Genomic DNA, 26,484 nt, shown 5'->3' with positions numbered 1-26,484 from the left:
AACAAAAAGCGTATTACATACTGTAGTAAATCCGATTAGTGTTTCACCACACAGTCTCTTTACATCCAAGTAAAAAGGCACTGAGATTACAAGCAAAGAGAAATACCAGTCCTATGCCTGTGAAATTGCTTTATCAATTTAGGACATAAAATCCCTGTCAAGATGACTTCAGATTTCATGCATTATTTTTTCACCCAAATTTAGTAACCTCTATGTTGGTTTAGGCAAAATGCTTGACTTTTTCCAAAAAAGAAACAGCTAATACAGAAACTTTCTAGATAATAATGATGATGATATTTCTATTTATTTATGATGACATTTAAGATGATATTTCAGTAGTTATCACGTGCAAATAAGCCCTGTTACAATTCTTAAAAGTTTGGCTGGTATAGATATACTTCCAAGCACATACCTGCCCTTTTGTTACCCAGAGATCTACTGACCTTAAAAGCCAAGCCTGTTGAACACGATTGGAAGGCTCCATTTGACCAATGAAGTCTGCTTGCTTAATGACTTAATGGAGGCAGACCATTAGCTTACAAAACAGCATCACTCTGCCTAGCCAGAGAGAGAGCAGAATTATCCCAGCAGGACACAGAAAGAGCCTAGTAAGGGGAATCCAGGAAATGACAAGTGCATGATTTGGATATAGTGAAGATGGCAGGGCAGAAAGAGCAGCAAGCAGCATCAAGCACCTCACCAGACACTTGACAAGCAGAACCTCCCCATGGTAAAAGGTAAGATTAGGGAGATGAAATTTTAAAAGACCTTGGAAGTTTCAAAGAGTGATAAAATGCACTAAACTCCTGCAATAAATTAGCTTCCACATTCAAAGCTATCTTCTGATACATGAGCTGTTCAGCCAAAAACTTAAGGGTCAAATTTGCATCAATAACCTCACCAAAAAGTTTTCTACAGAGAAAAGAGGAAGAAAGGCTAAAGAAGCAGACAAGAAAATAAGAAACCAATATCTGTATTTTATGCAAAATAAAGTCACTCACAGTGCAGAATCAGCCTGAAGGGGTGAGTTACTAGTCTTATTTTAACCAATATGCTCTTATCTCTTTAAGTCTTTCTAATTAGTGATATTCTTCTCTCCAGTGTTCCTTAGAAATCCTTCTTTCTTTAAAAAGAAGGGAGGGGGATTAATGACTGTCTCAGTTTTAATCCTTCCTCACACTCCCACACAGAGGCCTTTTTTTCTTAAGGACACTTCACAAGTACTTCATTATGTTCATTTTTTTTTGTGCCCAGTATATATAAAACAGCTACTTGCCATTTTTAACTCATCCAAGCTGCAGCCAAGCATCGTGCCACGAAAATTAGGCACGTTGCTGTTAAAAGAAAAGTCTCTGGATCCTTAGAGCTATAATGGTATGCTTAAGCAAGCAAACACATGAAAATGCCAAATGTAATTTCTTACCTATGGCACTTGCAGATTTCTTATGAGTCCACATGAGTTTGATTTGTTTGGGGTTTTGTCAAGCTTCCTTTCAATGAAGGACAAATTAAAGCACCCATATTTTCTACAACCAGCACCCTCCAATAAGAAAACTGAAAATCTTAATTACTCAAACCTGTCTAGTTCACAATTAACCAAGAATGCATAGCATGAAGACTTTCCACATTCAACCAGCTGGTATTTCAGTGAGATTGCATTCATATTAAACATGATATGCTACAACACTCAGACAGGGAAGGAAAAAAATCCACAGCCACATATATGCCTTATTTTCACACCTCATACTGTCAATAAAGCTTTTCAAAAGCAAACACTCAAAAAGAAAAACCCTGTCTCTTAATGGAACCTGGCACTGTGACTTGCGAAGTAAACAGAATACATTTAAAGCTGTTACAACTTAGTAATAGTTTTGCAGTGCTCAAAGAACCATGCACAACTAATATCCAAGAAGGAAGACTCCTAAGTAGCACAGTTTGCAGGCTGACACTTCACCCTCCTCAGCCTCTCCTCCAGAGAAAACCTGCAAGTATGTACCCAGCATCACTTAGGGCTGTCATACACCAGTGCAGCTGTGCCACCTGGTACTTGTGCAGAAAGGCTGAACTCTGGTCAGTCCTTCCCCCTTCACTGCAAAAGCAGAGGAATACCAGGAAACCCAGCACATTTTTCACACCTTGTCTCAGCTCTCCCCTCTAAAGTCACCCTGGGGACACTGATTTGCACCTAAAAAAAAAACCCTGTTACCACCAGGTGCTGTGATCCACCAGAAAGTAAAACTGAAATTCCCCAAGAGAACAACTTCAGCCCAGCTGACAGCAACTGTAGGTCTGAATGACATATTAAAAAGCAATCAGGCTGATTACATTAAGCGCCAAAACATGGTTAAGCGGTACAGTTTTGCTGCAATGTTAAAAGAACATCTGATCCTCCTCTGAAGAAATACAGTTTCACTGTCAAGACAGTGGCAGGGAAAAAAGATGAGAAAACTCCAGTGGAAGAAACGGGGTTTTGTCAGCAGTTACTGGATTATAAGTCTATGGCTTCCCACACCCAGTGAAAGTTTTATGGAAGCCAAGGGTGAATTTAATCACCTTGCTTTAAGAAGATGGAAGAGACTGTAACATTACAAAATTCTATTCCTTTTGGCTTTTCTTGTTTGTAGTTTTAGGTGCAAGTTCCTCAGCCAACACTATCATAACATGCTGCGATACCTGTGACCCCAGACAGCTCTTCGTAATCCAAATTGACAATATAGTGTCATGATTTTAAATGGGAGATCTCCTTCTATTTTTAATTGCGAACTTTCCACTTCAAGTTTCCTCCAAATTTTGGAAGCTTGACTAGGAGAGACAGTTCAAGTCAAAACAGCTGCAGAGAGATACAAGTTGGTACACACTTCTGCATACCTTTGCATTAGTACTTTTAACGTGGTATGGCTTTTCCTTTGAAGGACTAGAGAAACGCTAAAAGTAATATTGTGAATATTAAACTTCTGCTTGGATTGAATGCAGGGTAAAGATTAATTAGCAGTATAAAGGCATGCTTTGCTGCACCACCACCAAGTCTACCTGTGAACCTCACAAAGCTCCAGAACTGTACTTCTGAGGCTCTGCTGTTGCAGCCCAGGGGGCACATGAATTTATTTGCCCACAGGTGGTTGGCATCTGCAGGTTAAAAAATACATCTGTCACTTATGCAGCATTTGGACCAGCAAGAACTCACCACCCCACAGCCTGCTTTTAGAACTGCCTTTTCCCTTTTTTCTTTCCTGTTTTTAACCCAAAAGTTCTGCTGACTCCTCCTGTGAAGAGCAATGCCACAAAATCGCTCCCAAGCCTAAGGCACTCCTCCACTGCAATTCCAAAATGCAGACTTTCACGTGCAGCCAAGAAGATACAGCAAGAATGCAAGTATTAAAGCAAGACTTTTCTCCTAAAATACTGTTAGCAACTTGTGAGTCCTGTACACAGTCTTGCATCACATCTGTGGAATAAAATGAAAAAAAGTAATTTTCCAAGGAAAAAAAAAAAAGATTATGTCCCACAAAGCTCTCTGCAGCCAGCTGGGAAGTGGATGTCTCCTTTTCCTACACAGTGAGTAAGAGACTAGCAAAAGAGTATTTAAGTCAGCCAACACGTAAAGTTTCCCTTTTCAGCACTGAAAAAAACCCAACCAAACCCCTAAAAAATCCCAGCAAAAACAAACACACACCACAAAACCAGGAAATTCTGCTTCCATGCACCCGACCTGAGCAGGAATATTCACTAGTGATGGCTTCTGACTCCAGTAATAACTTCAACAGAAAAGCTGTTTCAAGTTATTTTTTTAGCTATTCAGTCAAAAGTCTTTGCATTTTATATCATGATGCAAGAAATAAATTTCCTTCCAAAACCCCACCCTCTCTCCATGCCAAAAGTCCAAAAATCTGAAATTCTAGTCCCATCCTGGACTAACAAATCATTGCTCTGTCACCAAGACATATTTTGCAATGCTTCTTCAGTCTATTTGTGGCAAGAACAATCCATAAAATCCTGACCTGCCAAAACCTGCTCTGATATTCCCACTCCACTTGCTCCCACCCTCACTTACAACTCCAGTGCAGCCTGAAAGCAGAGACAAGGAAAGGATATCTCTGCCAGGAGCCCAGGGATTTTTCTCCTATGGCTACTGAGTTCTCTATCAATTCAAATTGAAAGATTCCCAACATGCCAGTAAATTTGAAATGGAATCAATAAAGCTATTTGTCTCATTTCATTCTTGCCTCATGAATGAAGAAGAACAACTACTGATCAGAGATCAGTTCATCAGGTGCTGCAGATTGTGTAACTTTTGGTGCATATACTTATAAGAATGAATGAGGAAATCCTCCAGAGCATAGCAGTCATTGTTATAAAAAAAATGCAGTTTCTCTACTCTACAAATGTGCTAGCGTCTGTATGTTCTTAAATACTTTAAATTTTATTCCTATAGATGGTTCTTTCTGAGAAGGCTTGTCAATAGAAACACTGATTTCTGAACATACAGAGTGAAAGCTGTAGACAATCTGAAATTTGAAGACTGAAAAAGAGCATTTGATTTTGGGCTTCCTACGATAGCAGGAAATTGAAAATGGAAGAGTTTAAGTAGTAAAGCAATCTGGAAGTGAAGCTTTTAAGGAACAACATAACAAAGGAAGTGTATTTATAGGTTTGAAAATGGGGGAGGGGGGGAAACACTGAAGCAGCTGCATGGTTTTTGCACAGTGGGCAAGAAAAAACAATTCAATGGGAGGAAAAGGCAGACCAAGAAGAAAGTAAAGTAGTTAAAACCAAAGCTGTAGTACTTAACTTATTCCTGTCTCCGGTATCATTAAAGTGTTGCTGCTTTTTGTTTCTACTTTAAAACTAGTTCTTTTTTTTTTCCCCTACCGGATCCAGTTTTCCTAAGTGCCTTTCCCAGTTTTCATAATTAAACCCATTAAATAAATTATTATTCAGCTATGACGTGTGTTGCTATGGCAAGGACTGCGATAGCAAAGATCCAAGCTTTTATGACTTCACTACAAGGTCCTGGAGAAGCCTGCAAGCAAGAAAAGCGCGTGCTGGAGAAAGGCCATTTCCATTAACATCAACTGCAAGGAAAGACACCAAGATGAAGCACGCGGCTGCACCCTGAAGATGGGTCTAAGGGCAAGTGTTTCATCTTTCACTCCAGCCCCTGCACCACGTCACAGGAGGAAGAGACATTTGGCTGCTGACTGCCTCGTCCTTCTGGTTTTGTCTGAACGCTTCGTTAGCGCAGCGCTCCAGTGCATGGGGCGCCAGGGCCACATCCATTCATCTGCCCACTAACCCAGCTGAGTGCTCTTTTGCCTTTCAAAGCACCCATCAAAACACTGCAAGACTGTCATCTCTAAAGAGGGTGCACTCCCTGCCAGGTAACTTTAAAGCGGCGCTCGAGGAAGAAAAACACAACAGCCTGACGTCTGCTCCCACCAGCGTCCAGCCTGGGAGGGAGAAACCCCACAAGATGCACAAGAAAAGCAGCAATGCCAGCCCAAGGTGGAGGGGCAGGAACTCCTGGGAATTCCCTGGGGACAGTCAGACACACTTGGCAGTCTCCTTGGAAAGCTGTGCATGGAGTCAGACAGTGCTCCACAGCAGCGGGGAGAGGTGCAGGGAGCAGCAACAAGGTTGAGGGGGGACAAGAAGAGCTGCCCTCACATTTCTGACCAAACTTCCTCCCCAAACAGCTGGAAACCACTTTTGCTGAAGGCCATGACTTAGAAGAAAGAAGTGGCCACTCGCAGCACGGTGCCCTCCAGGTGACAAAGGCCACCACACAGACAAGCACAAACACCAGTCTCTAATGAGAAGCATAACCAAGCCAAAGCAAGGTGCCTCTAACTTGTTGCTATTTTTACCAGTAAATCTTGTCCTAAAAATATTTGCGTGGGGGAGGAGGAAAGAAAAAAAAAAGGAGGATTTAGTGAGGTGTCAACTAAAAACTTCTCATCAAATGCATGCATGTATTTGAAAGCAAATAAAACGCTTTGATGCTGCTCCGCGGCGCTGCCTACAGCTCAGCAGAGAGGACAGGTAGGCAGACTCTGACATTAACAGAAGAGAAGGGAGATCCAAAACTAGAGATGAAGAAAGCACACACTTGTACTGAACTTTCAAAACAAGTTAGTCCGGTTTAACATCATCTTCCTGAACTGACATAGCATAAACAAGAACCAATGAACTAATGAAATGCAAAGCTAATCCCGAAGCATGAAAGTATTATAATTGTGCTGCGCTTTGCTAATTTTAGAAGATGAAGAAGAATGACTATACTATAATAAGTCAAATGTAAATATACAAGGCCAACCAATCACCAACAGTGCATGCAGCCCACATTACTCAATTCTTCTCTGCATCCTCTCAGTTTAATGCAATAAGAGCAGTAAAAAAAATTCCTTGCTGCTCTACTTCCAGTTTGCTAGATAAACCTATTATACTCCAGAGTAAGTTTAAAATTTACCAGTCACAATTTCCTTTACTTCAAGCCTGAGCTTCTGTCTGTAGGTTTCTCAACACACAGGATCGTCAGACACTGTGATACAGAATAGTAAAAGTCTAACACTGTCACAGTGCTCCCTGCCCCTTGCTGGCTCCACAAGCACCCCTGAATCCCAGGGAAAGCTGGATTTCCATCCCTATGGTACCCACACACCGCGCTAACATCATTAGAGTCTGAAAACAGCAGTTTCTTACATGGCACACAAAATAATTAGAATGAATATTCAAATAATGAAAAAAAAAACAACAAAAAAACACTAAAAAACCAAACTACTGAGAAGTTTCAAATAAGGGAACATCTTCCCTTCTAGCTACTATTTCCAGATAAAAATCACTATGGGTCATGGCCTCTCCAGTTGTAAAACCAGCATTTTGCACAAACCTTCTTTCTGTAACAAAGATTATGGACGTCAGATAACTACTCAGAAATATTGAGATGCAAGACACATGGCAAACTATGCATAAATATAGGCTCACTATCTCCACTTTAAGTTACCCTAAGAAACTAAGAACAATCTATCCCAAGCAAACGATGATCAGCACATTAGGAAAGCTCTCAAAACAGGAAAAGTCAGGAAAATCAAAAATTGTGAAGCTACATGTCCTTCCAACCTTTTGGGAAAGTGGGAAGAGCAGAAGGAAAAAAAATCTGGAAACATAAATTGCTTCAGTGGAGCTGTATTTTTAGTTTTCTGATTAAATTGTATTATTGCTTTCATGTAAAATTAAAGTATTTTATTTTTTACAGTGACAGAAATAATAATTAAATATTTCTGTTTTATCAAAACATTTTTATTCAAAGGTCATTATTAAATCAATGGATTATAATTAGATACTTCAATTCATCGAGATAACTATTCTGAATAACTCTCTTGAGGGAAACAAAGTCTTTTGAGAAACTTCAGATTCTTGGAGCCAAATGAGTATTACATCCCAGTGTTCAAAAGGGATTCAAAAAGTGATTCTAGACATCAAAGCCCCAAATTTTTACAACAGACCTGATTCTACAGTTGAAGCAGTTCTCATGAACAAAACTGGTAAAATATACATTAACTGCAGAACTTGGTTCAAAACGAGATTAATTTCATGTTTTTCTGTTCAGCACAACAGCGATCAACTTACAGTAGCTCTGATTAACTGTCTCACTTGAAAAATTTTTTCCTAGATTTTGCTTCATATTAACTCATGAAGCTTAGTCCAAGAAGAAAATAAAACTTTCCTTTTCATTGGAAGTGTTATGCACAATGACTACTACATTCTTATTACTCTAGATCTTCTCAGTAAAAGAAGCTGTTCATAGTAGCTCTATTATATGAAATACCAAAAATATTCTTGTGATGAACTCCAAAAGGTCACCAGAAGACCAATAAGGCAGTGAACTTAGGAAAGGGGTTTAAAAAAAAAGAAAAATAAGTTGCCTCACTTGATACAAACTGTCCATCAACACATTTTCACTACATTTCAGAACAAACAATAAAAAAAACCCGCAATTCCCATTTTCCTCTGTCAGGAACACACATCCCTTGATTTACTTTTTTAATACAAAAGGCTGGTATTACGATATTTTTGAGTGTGCCTGATTTCCCACAATCTGCAAAAAATTGGTAGAATCATTCTGAGATGTCTGAAAAGCACAGAGATTTCGTGCACCATTAGTGTGTCACAGCACAGGGGCAGAGTTTGTTAATGCTGTGCAAGATGTTACAGCACATTCGTGTAGCTCTGCAGACTTTACCACACTCACTCAACAAGACAGGCTAGTTTGGCTTATACAACAGTAAACAAGCCTGAGAGCAAACATGCAGTAGAACAAGTTGAAACACTGGTTGCATTAGTTAGACCTCATTACACCTGAGTAGCCTCTTCATTTCCAGTTATTCCCATTAAGAACATTGCTGGTTAGCAAGATCAGAAAATAACAAGCCATCACCTTCTCCACTCCTGGACTCCCTTTTCAGGAATGCTTTGCACAGATTGATGCAGCAGAACAACTGGAGAGTGCACAAACGGGTCTGCACCACTTCCAGTTTGCTTTCCCATCCATATGCAGACAGCTCTACCTTTTTCTCCCAATCAGGGTCTTTGCAAAACTCAAAACTAAAACAGCCTGGTCAGTTTTAGCTCAACCAGCAGCAGCCCTCGGTACCTTGATCTGTGCAGGATCCTGGTGAGGGGCTCACACAACTATTTCCTCTTAGACAGCAACAGGCTTGGATTACATCATCATATCACAAAATACTCTGAGTTAGAAGGGGTAGCACATGGAATACAGGGCTTATCTCCTGTGCATGGTAATTAATTCTGCTTTGTCACGCATGATTCTTAGCGAATTTCTCAAAGACTTGTGAAAACAGAAAGCAGTAGGGCCAGTGGCCATGTCACCACTATAAATGTATCTCCCAACTCCAAATCGCTTCAGACTTGCACGACAGTTTGGGAGAAAAGTTCCAATTGAGGCATTGTCCAGGGAAGACACGACTGATGCTGTCAAAGCACCTCAAGACTCCAAACCTTTCCACCTCGTTCAGATGACAGAATGAATGCACGTTATGAATTCCACCGCCTTTAGGTTTTGTTACATTAAAAATAAAATTCAAAAAACCTAATTATTTTATTATTAGAGTAGTGAGATCATCAAAGGAAAGAAAATTTGGCTTTATAGTTAAAATTGCATTCCTTTAGGGGTCAGCTTTCATAGTTCTGTTTGACTTTATATCTCAGTGGAATTTGAACCACGCACTCTGTTTGGAGCTTTACTGAAGGATGATCACAAAGAAACTTTAAGCCGATACAGAGGACAGCAGCTTATCTTGGCAGCACTCCCAAAAGAGCAGAGATAATTCCCGTGCTCACCAGGCTCTATCCTGTCAATTCTGTCTACACAAAAATTCAACCCATTTTGGCTTTCCTGGATTTCCATATGGGCAAAGTCCAAACTACAAAGGAATCTCTAAATCTGCCCAGATCCGACTAAAAAAGAGCATTTACATGTAAAGCCTGCTACATGCTTTCCAAGCAGAGAAAGAGACTGTTCCACTATGAAGTCTTCTGAGAAAATTTGTATGTAATTCCTTCCCTCAGTATAGACATAAGAACATCTCACAAAAATACACAAGTGAATAGAATAACCTCACAAATCTTTTGGACACATAACAGGAGAAATCAATCCTGATTGAGAAGAGAATGCAAAAAACACCCTCTAGTTCTAATAGTTCAGAAAATAGTTTTATCACTTAATCCAAACTTAGTGCAGAGTTTAAAACCAGAGATAAATCTGCTAGAACAGTCAGGAAAAATAATAATATATAAGTCTCTATAGAGATTTAGTGCAGTTATGAATGGCTTTACAAACCTTCATGGAAACTGCATTTTATGAATCTATGAAGAAAAAAAAGAGTTGAGTTGTGGCATTTAGAGCTATATAGGCCAGCCCTCATTAAAATCTCTATCAATGAACTCTGGAGCCTGGAGAAAAGGAGGCTCACGGAGGACTGACACAAAAAACCCCCAAAACAAATACCCAACCAAAACCTAAAAGCAAACAAACAAAAAGCAAAACAAAAACCACCAAAACAAACAAACAAAACCAAACCAGCTACACTGAGCTCTGTCTGGTAAATGCCTACATGCATAGGCAATGATGAATGTGGGCAAGGCCATCTACAAGTTCCTGGAATAGGCAATTCCAGTGGTGAAGAGACTTAAATGTCAGGAAGATGCTGGGTTTCTGTTAAAGGAACAGAAATGTCAGCAGCAAAACCAACTACCAAGAACACAGAAAATACACTGAATTTGGTAGCAAAACATTAGTGGTAGTACTATACAGAAGACAAGTCTTGAGAAAAGGCAACATTTATGAGCAGAGAGATTGAGTGTGTGCCATTGATGCAAAGTTTACATACAATGAGCATGAGGAGCCATCCACAGACACATAAATGGCAATGCAGAGCAAAGATGAACAGATACAAGCTGACACAGAAGCTGCAAAACTTCAAGAGAAAGTGAGACCAAAAGGAAAAGGAAAAAAATAAAATAAAATAAAAGACTACTACCTTTTAGGAAAGCCAATTAAGGTACAAGGGTAGCAGGGTATTATGTCATGAGGCTAAGTAAAAGAGCTCAAGCAAGGAGTTTTAGCTTCTAAAGTGAATAAAGGTGAAAAGAGAAAAAAAATAAATAGAATGAATAGGTATCAGCTTGGAAAAGGTCACCTGTAGGACTCTGCAAGCATCTGCAAAAGCCTTGAGGAAAGACTGAGCCAGGCTAAAGCCAAGGCTTCACTTCCTAGGAAGGCTCTTGGCTCCAAATTTTGCTCCAGCTGACCCCTCAAAGAAAACCTTCTGGGCACACTGCAAGACTTATTTATTTACCTACATTTTTACCTGAACACCACAGGAATGGAGGCTTTGTAAAGATTCTCCCGTTTTTTACTAGGAAGGCACAGAGATTTATTTTGTTGGCACATGACTAATTCCTAAGTGGTTTCAACTGCTTTAATTACTATATATATATATCTATATATGTCTATATATATATATATCTATATATGTCTATATATATATATATCTATATATGTCTATATATATATATCTATATATGTCTATATATCTATATATCTATATCTCAAGAGGTTCTGGTAATCACTGAAAAACATAAACTGAGCTTTATTACATTTGGAATTTATCCTTATTTGCACATTGAGTTAAGTTTTACCACACTCAATTGAATTTCAATTTGTTCTTTCAAATAATTTCATTAACAACACTTCATTTTTAACCAAGACCCACAGCAAACTTGGAGGACTCTCCCATTCTGTTTTTAAGTTACAATAACACATGACTAACTAGCTACATTTCAAGCAATATGTCCTTGTTATCACAATAATTATCCCAAACAAACCTTCTGAGTTACGCCATTGAATCTTAAAGATTTGCTGGGTTCTGTCTAATCTTTACGATACACCCTTGGGTAATTTCACCCTTGTGAAACAGTCCTCGTAAATCAAAACCTCAGTCCTGCAATCCTATCTGCACCTTGGGATCTTTTTCTACAGGCGAATAAGAATGTCTGAATGCTACCAGAGAAAAACTGCAGTTTTTCACAAGAGTTATGTTTAATAGCCTCAATAAACTCTCTTCCAATCAGCCTCTTCCTAACTCTGCAGCCTGCAGTTCAGGGATCTGTTATAAAAAAATAATTAATCAGCGTTGGATGCTGCATTTCTTCATGAAAAGCCAAGATTAACACACTGAGTCAACAAGTTCTATTCTGCAATAGTTTAATTCACTAAGGAGATGACTGTTCCTCCAAATGATGCAGATTTGTCTGCTGTTGTCTCAGCCAATTCTGAGGCTTGTTATTCACTACTTGGTTGATTTCAAAATCAGACTACCCCTTCAGAAAGTTGCAGAGACTATGACATCACATTTATGACACTTTATTGCACAATTACAGTGGCTACATCCCTGGATTTTATTTCATGGGAAAGCATGTTTCTACTATAGCCACAACCATTTTCTTGGCTTACACCTGTCCACAGTCATAAGTTTTGGTATAAGGCTTAGCATGATTTTTGTCATAACACTATATAGGTGTTTGATAGTAACTCAAGGCTGCATAGTTCAATTGTAGAGAAATACTTGCACTTTACAATGAGACTTACTGAAATTTCACAAGTAACCCAGAAGTGCTGCTTAACAAGATGCTAAAAATCATACAACACCTCATCAGATTTCACTTTAATACCACTTATATCTTCTTAAAGAAATAAAAAGCCCAACATTCTTTGAGAAGGCAAGATTGTAATCAGATGAATGGCAATAATGCTATCACTGAAACTCAATGCAAGAGTACAATTTAATAAACTCAAATTCCAATGGAAAGATTTGGACACCACTGTAATGTTTACTGACCAGAACTGATAAAATAGTACTGTGGAACATTACAAGACCAAGTAATGCAAATGACTGCAAAATTGGGTTTCATTGTACTTTAGTAAGTGTTATCTTCATTTGAACCAAAACACTTTATATTACAAGCTTAAAGACAACAGTAGACAGGCCCTATAATACTATAATTAGAGCACCTAGCCCTTACATTTTTGTTTCTGATTCAGCAAAAAATTCACCACATGGCACAGAAAGGACACAGAATGTAGTATTTCCTACATTATTTAACATGGCATTTATTTGAATATGTACTGTTAAGTTCCAAGATTTCCAAAATGCATGTAGCAAACAGATAAAAACATTTTCATGTAATTGTTTCCACATGGTACAGTATTATTATGAAAGAGGTTGCCATGATTTTAGACTGGAATATACTATTAAGAGGATGCTGTCTTCTATCACCATGCTTTCTTTCCAATTCCCTACTAAGTACAATGAATAGAACATTACCCAAATTGCACCCCCAAGAAAATTACTTTCATACTCCACAAACAGAAAACTCATTTCAACCTCAGCCATAGGAAAAAGTAACTCCTCCCACTATTGCAAAATAAAATGTAAGTTTTTTCATTACACAGAGGCAAACACTGCAAGTAGGCAATGATGGCAAAAAGGGGATCCAATCCAACCACAACTAAAACAAGTTCTCAGGTTCTAAGTCTCTCAATCTTATCTTTCTAAAGCACTTCATTAATTCATTTACTGGATGAGAAAAAATGACACAAGGGAAAGCCCCATGTCCCTGTGCATATGCAGCCTCAGCCAGAAAAAACAGGAGACATTCCCATGGCATGTAATAGCAGGGTTCTTTTGCTTCAATTGTCTTTTCTGAAACTGGTACTGAACTAGACTAGAGTAACATTCTGTTGCTTTGTCTTAGTGGGACAACCTGCAACATGGTTTTGGTAGCTTTTTTAGATCATCTGTATTGATAATATGCTTCCCATGCTATAAACACCACTGTCAGAAAAGTCAGGGTAAGTTGTAGCTTAAGAAAAAGGCAATCTCTTTATCTTTTACACAATTAAGAAAGCACAATTAAGTCAGTCATATTCATAATCAGGGTGTTCTTGCCTCATCTAATCTATCCTAAACATATTTAACTCATTCTGACCTTCTTGCATCTTAGCAGTAAGAACCAGAGAGGGCAGTGAGAAGGCACAGATGAGCAGGAAACTACAAGTGCAAACCTGCCAAACAAAAGCCTGGATCTTTCCCCTGCTGTCTCCATTTACCAAACCAAGTCCATTTAATAGTGCCACATGCCAAGCAGGAGCTGCAGTGCTCAACACATTGTGAGGCTGCTCTATGAATTTTCTTCATAAAGAACAGTAACCAGTAAAAAGCATGCAAATGCAACAGGAAAGCCTCCATGGGTGTTAGCTGTGCCTTCTCTACATCATTCTGGAGTCACAGTCAATTCAAAAATAAAATAAAGGATTTTCAAAGCTAAGAAAGAGGAGTAATAACATGAAAAATGAGGATGACACATTTCTATTTTGCAGCTTCTACAAATGTGGTCCAAGATATACAGCAGGCTGATGGAGGCTGACACATGCTCCAAAGTACCCTGTGTTATCTTCTTGCCTTGCAGTGAAATAATCCAAAAAATGAGCAAAGCCTGAGTGTTAGACCAAGCAGTGTTTCTCCCAAGTGACTACACAGATGACCCACACCATGGACCTCAGCACCTATATGGAAAGTGTGAGAGAGCCAAGAGGCACCAGCAGCAGCAGCAGGACTTGAGGCAATCTACTTGCTACTCTTATTAACTGCAGAAGCTCATGGCCCACTGTTTATGCTCTGCTTTTATCTGTTTTTTTTAATCTGTTTTTTTTCTTTTTATCTGTAACCAGTCACCTGCTTGGCCCTGATTAGCCCAGCAACTCCATCAGTTTGGAAGATTGGAAAGACAAGGAAATCAGCTGGGCACAGAAGCATGCAGTAAGCAGCTTACCCAACCTATACACTGAATTAGCTTCCCAAGCACACTGCCAGAGGGACCCCCTCCACCTTCATAAACACAATCTCAATGTTTGGAAAGGGGCCAGGAATAAAATGTTTGTTTACTGCAGGCAGGAAGAGCTACCTATGATTCAGACATTAGGAAGTGACAGGAAGGACTAAATTATGTAATTTAAAAGTAGAAAAATAAACACAAAGTAGTTGCAATGAGAGGAATGAGGAGGAGGAGGAGGGAGAGGAGGGGGAAAGGATGAAGACACACAAGTTTTGTATCTTGGATCCCACTCATGCAGGGCTGAATCCATCACTGCAGCAGGAGGCCCCCACAGGATTCCTTCACCTTTTAACCCTCCTTCTAGAGTCCCTAGCCAGGGACTTTCCTCCTCAGTACTGAGTAAGAAACATCTGTCCAGCTCAGTCTCTCAGCTGGAAAGGACGGATCACAGTCTTCCTTATTCTTTATTTTAATTAAGCAGACTGAGATTTCAGAAGAACATTCCAGTCGCCCTCCCTTTAAACAACAACTACCTGAAGCAAAGGATCAAAGACCTGATTCTCCAGGCAGCTAAACGAGTCAGGAACACGCTCCAGCTGTCTGAGGCCGGTTGCAGAGACTGACAGGAAAGGCTCTTCCCGTAAGCACAAGGCAGGAGATGCACCCCGGTGGGAATAGCACTGCATTGCCAGCAGTTGTTGGAAGCAATCTCAGCAGTGCTGCTTACCACACTGCACCTCCCATCCACAGTTTGCTAGATCACAACAAAAGTTTAAAGTTTCTTACACTGCAGTAATAATCTGCATTATTAACATGCCCATTTCAAGGCTAAAACAGCAAACAAGCAGATTTGTATCACAGTAAGTTGTGGCTGCACTGTAAGAAAACCCCACCAAAGAATACTCTCAAATGTATGTAACCATAGTGGTGCCTCCACTGTGTTTTCAGTAAAGATCTTACAGTCATTCTCTTTCTAAATCAGACAATAAATTCCTGCTCTTTTTTTTTCCTGGAGCTGCAGAGATTCACAGACCAACAGAGCCATCAGATCAAGGAAAAATTCAAAGGACTGTGAATTAACTTAGCGCTGAAGTACACACCCTAGCAGAAAACTCTGTAGTTACTCGTCCTAGGACAAAACTACCTTGGGATGAAACCTGGGTTAAGTTTCCCAGTTTACACTAATGAGTCACTTGTATACTACTCTTCAGTTTAGATCTTCCCCCTGCCCCATTTCTCCCTTCCCCACACCAAAACTCCAGAAAAGAAAAAATAGGTTTTATTTTAGAAACGGCTGACTCCTAAATGAAGACAAGTATGTCCTCTCTGTTAACAGGTAGTAAAGAGTCATTTTAGTTATCTCTCATAGTGCTGAGGAGCTTATGCAATTTTCCTTCATTTGGGCACACAGACAACCGCATTACACACGTCATAACTAAGAGTGTGACATGACCTCAGCTTTGAGGGCATTATTTCACACTGAGTAACAAGCCATTAGACTGCAAAACTTGCTCCCACTGCACGATGCTAATAATTTCAGCAATAATTGCATACAAACAGTGAATGGAAAGGCACTAAGACATGCAAGATTCAGGAAGATACACTTATTGACATCCCTACTCCTGCACTTACTACAGTTATCTCCCCTAGCAACAGGGAAGGATTTTGTAAACAACAAGTTTACAATGCTACCATGAGAGCATCACCCAGTGTAACATGTAATTGAAAGAGAAAACATTTCTTTAATGAAGAGCACCAAAAGAAATCTCAGAATTATGTAACAAGTAATAGATTCAAAAAGAGTAAGTTTTTGTCAGTTTGTGGTTTAAATCTCAAATTAAGTTCATAAAGATCACTGCTGTCTAGGAAAGCAGAACTGCCAGATGGCATCACGCTCACAGCCTACCTCTGACTCTTCCTACAAATAGACTGGATCTCACAAGAGAACCAAAGGAACCAGTTACAACATGACATTTTAGAAGTTTCCTCTTATCACAGCCTGGACCTCCAAGTGTTCATGTTTTACAGACTGGGGATTCTCTCCAAGCCTCCCCAGAATCTCCTGCATTCCCATGGGGATACCACATGGCAGAGCATTCCACAGCCTGGTTTTCCCTGGAGAACACCAGCCTCTTCTGTTTCTAACTACACTCCAAACACTCCTCTCTTCCTCCCTGCCCTCCCTTTTTTTTTTAATTAAACAATACAAGGACAAATTGTCAATTCACATCAAGTTCATAGATTACTCTGACATCCTCTTTCTTGATTGTTTAGTGATGAAACAAACACATACCAATACTTATAACAACCATTACTAGCATCAAATAAATCATCCCCACCAGCTTTTTCCTAATAAATTCCTTACTTTTCAGTGTTTGCTGCAAAGGGGCACACTTGCTGTCAGTATTTTACCCTATTTTTAAGGATCACAGGTGTGCATATGCATTTTTAAAAATCATAAATGTCTGTTAAATTCTGTATAAGGACTTACAACTGGTTTCAAAAAGTTTCCTTATAAAGCAGCAATTCTCCCTGCACCATCCCAAAACCAGGTGCAGCTTTTCCACTACATCTGATCCTGTTTAAGAATCTACATAGAAACACAAGCATCAGAAAACCGTAACAGAAACATGCATTAAGTGTGAATGGGAACATTTGTCTAACACAGTACGTGACTCAGTGCAGTTATTCTTCATACAAAGGCAAAGTGACAAACTGACACATAACATTCAGAACTGCTTTTTTTTAGAAATGGGTAGCATTCCATTTTGAAACTCAAAATCCATCTTTCATCTGATATAATTTGCATGTTAACCCATTTAATAACCTTCCCAAAAGTACTGTAATTCTTCAGTGTTGATTGCATCACAGATCTATTTGAACTGTTTGAAGAGCTTCCTGTATTCTCATCCCATACCCCAAAATGAACTCCTGCTGTCAGAAATAAACACCTCCAGAGGGTTTATTTTGCTTTTAAATCCCAAACCCCAGACAACATAGAAAAAATAAACTGAAGCCTAATTTTGGGCTGTTTTTCTTTTTCCCCATTTTCCTTTGAGGCAGAAGCACTGAGGAGCTTGGTGATGGCGGCAGCAGCAGAGAGAGGAGCCTGCTCCACAGAAAGCCATGGCATTCCTGCCGGGGTGGAGACAGCTCACCCAGGAGGAAGGGAGAGCACATCTGCCATCACCCTGCCCCACGGCTGGCTGTGCTGGGAACTGGGTGGGGAGGCAGATTTATTTTGTGACAGCCACTATCTCCACTGCCACGAAGGGTTTAGCTGGTGTTGTTTTCACTTACAAAGCAGCAGAACGACCCACATGGCACCAGCAGGACGGCTGGAAAGCTTGTGTGGGGAACAGGCAAAGGGACGAGGTTGCTTTTTTCCTGCTAGCAAGGTTATCCCAATGCCTGGTCACCATCCTCAGCCACCACACACAGCCACTGGCCTGCACAGCACCTCCCCATCAAGGCTTCTCATCCTGTGGCAGAAGGCAAAAACTACCTCCTTTTAAAAAACACAGAGAGGGAAAAGCTTTTTCCTGACTTGCTAGAAATTCTCAGACAAAAGAACAAGCACAGCTCCTGAAAAAACATAGTTCTTAAATCAGTCTGCCAAGAAATTGCTGTACAAAATAAAAAGGAGCAAAAGCTTTTCATTTAATTCACTTCTCAATTTGGGGCCTAAACCTGGCTGTCTGAAGAGAGAGGCTGGATCTTGGCACAGCTTCCTGTATCAGCTGAAGTATCACCTCCTTCTCCAGGTATATTTTTAAACAGAATTATTTGTGTTATGCACAGATATTCTATTTAATAATGCACAAGCCTCATAAAGCTATGGACATAGCTGCCTGACCTTTTTAGTTACATGCTGCTGTGTCACCAAGAGAGACAACTCCAAATACCCCATTTGCCATTTACCCTGAAAAACTGCCATTTACCAAGGAAAAAAAAAGGAAGAAAAATGTGTCACCATAACCTCAGGGAGTTTAATCAAAGTTGTAATTCTGGGCATAAAAAACAATTAGATATATTCCTTCTCAGATGAAAAACAAAAACACATAAAGAACAAGATGGTTAGAGAGTTCAACAGCTAATTCAGTCTCATCTCACAGAGAGTTACCTCAAACATTTCCTTGCTGGATCCTGCTACAGAGACAGGAAGATACTACATAACATAAGAGCACTTTTTACAAATAAAAGCACTGTGGCACGTCTGAAAGAGCTTCAAAAGTTCCTCATGAGAAACAAAACCTTTGTCAACAGTTAGCAGCAAACACAAGTACAAAAACCATACTACATCACCTTTTATTGGAAGCCGGGCTGGGGGCTGGGAGGGGCTTTTCTTTAAAAAAAATAAAAAAGCTTCACAAATACAACTAGCATACTGCACTGAACAATACTTACAAAGCTAACATTATTTGTGTAACTATGAACACTATTTCTAAAGCAAACAAGCAAGAGAATTCATAAAAGAACCAATGTAAAAGCCTAATCAAGAACTGATAAAGAGGGAATTGAAATAAATAGTATACTATTGCAGTTGGGAGACGGCAGAATTCTCTGTTGATCCTTCCAAAAAAAGGAAAGGAAAAAAGAAAGAAATACATAGTACTCCTTTAGAGCTAGTTGTTTGTACATATAAGGAGCTGAATTCACATTAGAGTCCCTCAAACAACAGCAAATTACACTGTACTACAATATTCACCTGTATACAACACTTACCTCCCTTGAGAAGATTATCCCGTTCTGTGAGATCTTTCTGCCTGCCTTGCTCAAGTCATTTGCAAGACAAAGTCTGTCCCTCCTAATGAAATACTGCAATGAAGTTGCAACAGTTGAACTTGCTTCTATTGGCAATAAAATGATTACTAACTGAAGCACAGAAAACATTAAGGCAATTTTGAAAGGGTCTCAAGAAGTTTGTCACTGCAACACTGCAAAAGTGGAAATGAAAAAATAAGGAGGTGAATCTTAGCTCTATGTTAAAACAAAACTTGCATCTCATCAGTTGTACTCCCCTTCCTGATTCAGGAAAATATTTCAACCAATAGTGAAATATAGTTCAGTGGCATCTACTTTTAGACTAGGAAAAGATGAAAGGACTAAAGAAGTATAAGATGCCCAAGCCAGAGTCATCTACAACCCACAGGTTTATCCTCTTCCCTAGATTTACTATGTTTTGAATAACCGATGTTCCTTTCACTTTTTTGCCAACACTTCTATCAAAGGCATTACTAAAATTTAATGGCGAGTAAATGTTTTCTAAATGTCTGTAGAAGAGTGCATTTGATTCAAATAAAGTGATACAAAAGTTATGCCAAAAAAGACAAAAATAAAACATGCCTTGGAAGTGACTATTATTCCAACATTTTTAAAACTTAAAGAGGGAGATAAAAGAACACTAGAAATAGTTCTGTTTGTCACTGTCTTCTCCCTGTTGGACTGCTGAATACCAAGAATTACCTCTCAGTTGAAAGAGTTATCTGCTCTACCAAAGACTTCCAGATTGATGCTCATTTTGACAGTCAAGGTCCATACTTTTCAAAGCTAAACTGTCCAATAAAACATTCTTTTCTCAATTAATCCAACCGACATTTCACACAGCTGCTCTGGGCTGATGATTGACTAAAAGGCATGCAAATCAAGATCATCTGTGTATAACTGGAAATTAGAATCATATTATTTCATTATTTCCTCTGCTTAGTACATATGTTACTTATACTTAATTTCAATGATGCAAGACTCTGAGCACACATGGAGGAGCAGCCACTATGCAGCATCAAGAAAGTAGCAGACACTGATTTGTTTTCCCACTTCCTCTCCCTGCTCCCTTATAGTTTCTAATTGAACTGTAATCTCCTGTGATTAGCTGCACCAAATCTCATTAACAGACTTATCAAAACACAGAAGCAATACTGAAAAGGTATCCATAAGTTCCTATACATCCAATTGAGAACCATCTTCAATATCATGAAAAGTCAGAATTTGATTGTTCCTTCATTTCTCAGCTGCTGCTTTCTCAAATTAGGAGTTATTATTTGGCAGCAAAGCCAAAACCAGACGCTGACATCCTGTCAAATACTTGCATGATGAGTTCCATGCTCCTCAAGTGAGCCTTACACCCCAACAGCTTGCTCAGGACGTAGCTACAGCCCCAAAGTCATACCCAAGATCGTATCAGCACCTTCACTTGGCACACAAAACAATGCAACTTCCTCCTGTAACCCACAAAAACACTGTGTTTAGTCATGCCTTCAACTTCATGATTTAGGGTTTACTAACTCACGTTTGAAAGGATCAAAAGTGAAACTGCTGTTTTCTGACCAGTGCACAGCAGAAGGGGAAGGTCACATTTCCTTCCAGAAGGAAGGTTTCTTGCCTCAACACCAATCCCTGTGAGGTCTTCAACTTCTTGAGTAGCACAAGCACAATCAAGTTCAGAATACAAAAGATGTCACATAATGTTTCTTGATAATACTCATCTGTCTCAAGTTAACTTAACCTGACCCTGTTCCATGGGGAGCTCACTCAATGATGTCAGACAAGCTCATCTTAGTTTGGCTTGGTTTTCTCCTGTAAACCAACCAGCTTCCTAAATTTGCTCACTATGCTGATGAAAGACCACAAAAGAAAGCTTAACACAAACAAGTGTCTTCCAGAAAAAGGGCTTCGGTCAGGCACTGCAGCTTTTACCAAATTGCAACTATTCTGACAAAGATAACATTTCTTAAAACCCTTACATATCACAGCACAGTTAAGTATTACTAAGAACAGAAGATGCACCTATGTAACTAGTGCCAAAGAGCAACTGCCAAACAAAAAATCCAGCAAATATTCCACTTCTGTACCTATGCTGTCTGAGTCTCTAATTTAAACATCAATAACTAGCTTAATAATCTGGCATTTTTTTAGTCACTGCCTACAACTGAAAAGATTAGAAAGTAAGAGGATGCTATCTGTAGCCTTGTCTGAATCATATCAGTGCCCCTTACATCCTAGGGAGATCAAGCCCAGTTCTAATTTTTAAACTCCTTGCTTTAAAATAACTAAACAAACTATCAATAGGAATAGTCAAACAATCACAGGATTTTTAGCCATACTTACATCAAAATTAAGGTTTCTTAATTTATTTTCAAAAATAATCTTATGAACTGTAAGAAGAATGGGGAAGTCTGTTAGATACAGAAAAATCTGAACCAATTTATCCTAAAGTGTTTAGTCTACACAGTATTTTTGACTGAGTTTTACCTTTTATCCAATGAAATGGATTTCTAAGTAGGACATGTTAAAATGACAGAACAGTTAGGATTGGAAGGGTCCTTTGGAAATCATCCAGTCCAAACCCCTGTCTGGAGCAGACAACACAGGAACATGTCCAGGTGGGTCCGGAATGTCTCAAGAGAGGGAGAGCCCATGACATCATGACAGTGCTCTGCCACCCTCAATGTAAAGTTATTCTTCCTCATGTTAAGGTGAAACTTCTTGTGTTTTTAGTTTACGGCCATTGCTTCTCATCCTGTCACTGAGAATCACTGAAAAGAGTCTGGCATCAACCTCTTGGCACCAGACTTGGAGATATTTATGCACACTGGTGAGATTCCCTCAGAATACTGGGAGTTATTACACTACATCAGTAGACTTTCTACAAACTGGTTCCATAAACCAACCATCAATGCTAAGATTCTGTTTTAAAGCACATCCAGGTGCTTTAAAGCACATCCAGGTGCATCCTACTGAGCACTAGCCTACCCCAGACAAAAGCATAGTCGTTCTAAGAGAGAACTTAAGACTTATTCCTATTCCCTCAAGCTTTTTTTTCTTGCTTTACCAAGGACAGCTGTGTTTAAATATCTGGTGGTTTCCTAGCATAATAGCAGTAAAAAACCACTGCGCTGCCACCACAAAGCATCAGCAATTTTAACTGGCATGTGCACCGCAGAACTGCAATGCAGCAGAAAACCATGAAGCCAAGGTTTACTATCACATTTTAAGGGACAGATGGAGAGAAAGGGGCTTTCCAACTAGACTTTTTAAAAATAAGAGAACAGAAAAATCACAGCAAGTTAAAGTGAGCACATAAACGTTTGCAAATTTTAAGGCAATTGAACAAGGGAAGAAAGAAAGTAACAGAAGCTGTGAAATTGAACAGCCCTCCATCTCTCTGCATAAACAAGTTCTTTCATGTACCCATGAAACCAGAGCACAGTCTGTGGAGAACTGTGCAGGATTTAGCCCCAACTCCCTTTTTCTTCTCCTCTGCTAAATCCACATCGTGACCCCCTCACCAGCACCATAAGTTACCTTCAGCACCAAAAGTTTCTTTTTTCAGCGATCTGCTGCTGAAAACAACCAGTCTATTCCCTCAGACAAACTGTTCTGAGCAGCAGCTCCAGGGAACTGACAGCAGGTACCAACAGCTGTCAGAACATTAATTCCATACCAAAACCACATAAAGAAGGCATGAGAACAGAACTCCCAAGAGGGGAAACAGACATTCGTGGCACTAAGGCATTCTTATCAAGGAAATCTGATTATCCCACCTGCAGGACAGGGCTGGTTAGAGGGTTTTTACTTTTTTTAGCCTCAAAATGACTATAAGCTAGCTTTAATACCAACAGTTAATGTCCAACAGTTTCAAACTAAAAATTATAGTCCCTGCAAAACATATGTCTGTGTTCTAGCTTCAAAGTCCTTTTCACCCTTTTTAAGAACTAAACCATATTTGATGGCAATATCAGACTTGTTATCTTCATTCCCAGATGATAACAAACCCCAACACTTGCATGCAAAACCCAATAGAGCACAAAGTTACAATTTTTCACACATACCTGTGAAAAGTATGCATTGCAGAAAAGCAGTTTCCTATTAAAATCACTTCCCCATCATTTCATATGGTGCAGCCCCTTGAAACACCACTACCATAAAATATGGCTTTGGAAAAGGCAAATCTCTGCTGTGCCTTTGCTCAAGCACAGAATTACAGGGAGCACAAGCCAACTTTCCAGCCAGTGCACTCAGCTAAAGTTCATTGTCTTAACTACATCAACTTTTTGTTTGCTTGAAGACGGCAACCAGAATGTAAAGGTCACTTTTAGTCTTTGAAGGGAGTGTCAGCCTTCAGCTGCTACAGATCAGACACTACATACAAACAGGAGGAATTTTACTTTAAGCCCTTCTTTAAATGGTACCTTTCTTTTATACAAGCAGGAAAGAGTCAAAAATAATGTGTAGAATTTAACCTCACGACCTTAAGGCCTACAGTGCATGGAGATGTTAAATTAAATCACGCTAACATAAGCATGCCATAATCACCCTGATACTCTGCCTACTCAAAAAGCACATTCCCATTTCTAGTGAAAATTGAGGCATTACCTCTTTAGGACAGGGAACTCCTTGACCAGCTCTGTAGTCAGGGTTTTCCCCTCAAAGGTTCTTGTGTAATTCCAGTATGGAAATGAAGCTATAAATACACTGAAGTGGCAGCTATATGGAAAAAAGTTGGCATATTAAGAGACTGATTAATGAGATTGATTAATGAGGGCAAACTCTGTCATTTACAGACAGCACCCTTCACGGGATTAAGAGTTTGAGCAGAAAATTTATTAAAAGTCTTTAAAAACATGAATACTGCTCTTAATTCCTCCACACTGGTAAAGATATCCTGTGAATACACACACAGACATAGAAAATATTCATAAATAATACAGTCCATGTCCAATTCAGCAGAGAAGCAGAACCCTGCTGTGACCCATCAGGACGTCCTCTTTCCTTCGCACAAAGAGGATTTTTGACATTGGGAACCAGAGACCCAAAACCCCAAATATTGGTTTTTAATTTAATGAGAGACTCATTTCAGAAATTTCCTGGCATTAAAATAAAGCCCAGAACAGTTCTTCAAGAAGAGACTGCTAATCCCTAACAGCCAAAAATAAGGTGGTCACGTTAAGATCTCTACTCACAGATTCACAAATAAATCTGAAGTTTAGCTGCTTAAAAAGGAAAACACCGGGGGGGGAAAAAATGAAGGAGAAGAAAGAAAAGAGAAAAAAAAAAGGCCCAACATTTTGTCCCAATTACATAGATGCCGCGAAACAAGGCGGCTGCCAATGGGAAAGGGCTCAGGCAGCAGCGATGACTCCTGGCATCACCCATCCCTCGTACGTGACCTGACAGCCTCCCGAGCGGCCCCGCAGCTCCGCTGTGCCCTGCCATGGAATCTGCCCTCTCAGCAAACGCGCTCCATTTTCTCGCCAGCAGCGCGGTGTCCGCTCTGCCGCAGCCCCTGCGAGCGCAGCCACTGCCGAGCAACAGTGGCAACAACTTCGGCAAAGACACCGGCGCTTCCCTCACAACTCCCTCCCCTTTTTTTCCTGGAGCGGAGAGCAAGGGCAGAGCTCCCCCCGCCCCACCGGGAACGCTCCCGGGGCATCCCCGGCTCCCGCCGTCCCCGGGCCACCAGCCCCGGGTGCAATCCCGCCGGGAGCGGCGCGGAGCCGGGGCCGCCCCCGCCCTCCCCGGCATCGGGCACCAGCCCCGGGACAGCAAGTGTTTACGTTCAAAAATACATATATACCGAGCCCGGACCCAGAGGGAAGGGGGAAAACTCCGCCCCCTCCCTTGCAAAGGCAATAAAAGCTGGGCTGAAACATCTGACCGCTCAGCGCCCCTTTTTTAAGGAAGAAAAAAGAAAAGAAAAGAAAAGAAAAGAAAAGAAAAGAAAAGAAAAGAAAAGAAAAGAAAAGAAAAGAAAAGCCAGGGAAGCGGCAGGGACGTGGCGTGCAGTAGTCCCGGCTGGAACGGGCAGACGGCCGGGAGGGCGGCTCGCCCGGGCCCGGCCGGGAGGGATCGCGCGGGGAGGCCGGGCCGGGCCGGCGGGAGCGGGAGGCGAGCGCGGAGCTCCGGCGGGAGAGAAGCGGGGCAGGGAGGAAGGGAGGGAGTAAGGGGGAGCGCGGCCCGCAAGTGGGAGAGGGCACTCACGTAGCGTTTCAGCTTCTTCTCCGGCGGGGACTTTCGGAGCCAGCCCGAGCAGACCACCTCCCCGCCGCTCATGGCTGCGCCGCTGCCCGCCGGGGCGCTCCCTCCGCCTCCTGCTCCTTCTCTTCCTCAGGCAGCGGACACGGGGAGCCGCGATCGGCGGCGGCGACAGCACCGCGCCCGGCCCGGCCTCCCGGGGCTGCGGGGCGAGGGGCGGGACGGGGCGCAGGGTGTGTGTGTGTGTCTCTCTCGCACAACAGCCCGCCGGAGCGGAGCGGGGCGGCGAGCGGGGCCGAGGCGGGAGGGTCCCCCCTGCCTCCTCCTCCTCCTGCTCCTCCTCGCCGCCGCCGAGTTACACGGACATCGAGAGAGACGACAGAGGCGGCCGCCGCGCCGCCACAACTTCGGCGTCCCGGGGCAGGATCCAGGATCCAGCCACCGCCCCGCGCCGGTGGCGCCTCCTCCGCGCCGCCGGGACCCTCCCGCTGGGCAGGGCCGCGGGGGGCTTACTCTTGCCCGTCCCTCCGAGCTCAGCGTCGGCCGCCGTGGCTCCCTGGTCGCCTCCTTCCCCTTCTTCCTCCTCCCCCTGCGCCGGGAGGAGGGGATCAGCAGCGCTCCTGTCTTCCCTTCCTCGCCTTTCTTTCCGCGGGGAGTGGCGGGGCGGGGGTCTGGCCTCGAGGCTGGGGCCGTGCCCGGGGCTGGCTCCGCTCCCTGCCGGCCACTGAGGGACGGCTTTGCCCTGGAATTGACGGCGCCGAGCCCTCCCCGAGTCCTCTTTCCCCGGCGCCGAGCGGCGCTGCCGCTCCGGCCGGCCCCGCCTGCCCCCGCCCAGCGGCGCTCCGAGTGGAAACTCTGCCGGAGCCTTTTCAAACAACAAGGGCTGGGAAGCACGGTGGGAGGGAGGGACGGCCGGCCGCGCTTGCAGAGGGATCCTGGGAGCTGTAGGCGGCGGCCCGTGACAAGTGCGGCGGCGCGGCCCGGAGCGCAGGGGACGGGGGAGAGGGACGGACTCGGTCCTTACGAGGAAAACAAATAAACAAACAAAACCCCGAGCAATAAAACAAAGAAACAAAACCCAACCCAAAGATCCCCATT

At 41.6% G+C, this 26,484-nt stretch overlaps 1 protein-coding gene across 5 annotated transcripts in view; it reads right to left on the bottom strand.

Annotated features, from left to right (window-relative positions):
• Positions 1 to 26,096, bottom strand: part of GAB1 (GRB2 associated binding protein 1) — a 91,880-nt gene extending 65,784 nt beyond the window's left edge. For 4 of the 5 annotated variants that reach the window (XM_058803275.1, XM_058803276.1, XM_058803277.1 and 1 more), the window contains exon 1: positions 25,393 to 26,096. In XM_058803275.1, the coding sequence (XP_058659258.1) occupies positions 25,393 to 25,464 (72 nt within the window). In that variant the 5' untranslated portion in view covers positions 25,465 to 26,096. Of the gene's footprint in view, positions 1 to 24,581; positions 24,786 to 25,392 lie in introns of those variants that run through there. The other variant, XM_058803280.1, reaches the window with a different exon arrangement.
• Between the last annotated feature and the right edge of the window lie 388 nt (positions 26,097 to 26,484).

Source organism: Ammospiza caudacuta, chromosome 4, assembly GCF_027887145.1.
Source record: "Ammospiza caudacuta isolate bAmmCau1 chromosome 4, bAmmCau1.pri, whole genome shotgun sequence".
Lineage (NCBI taxonomy): Eukaryota > Metazoa > Chordata > Aves > Passeriformes > Passerellidae > Ammospiza > Ammospiza caudacuta.
The sequence above is the reverse complement of the archived record's forward strand: the minus strand, read 5'-3'. Positions and strand labels throughout refer to the sequence as shown.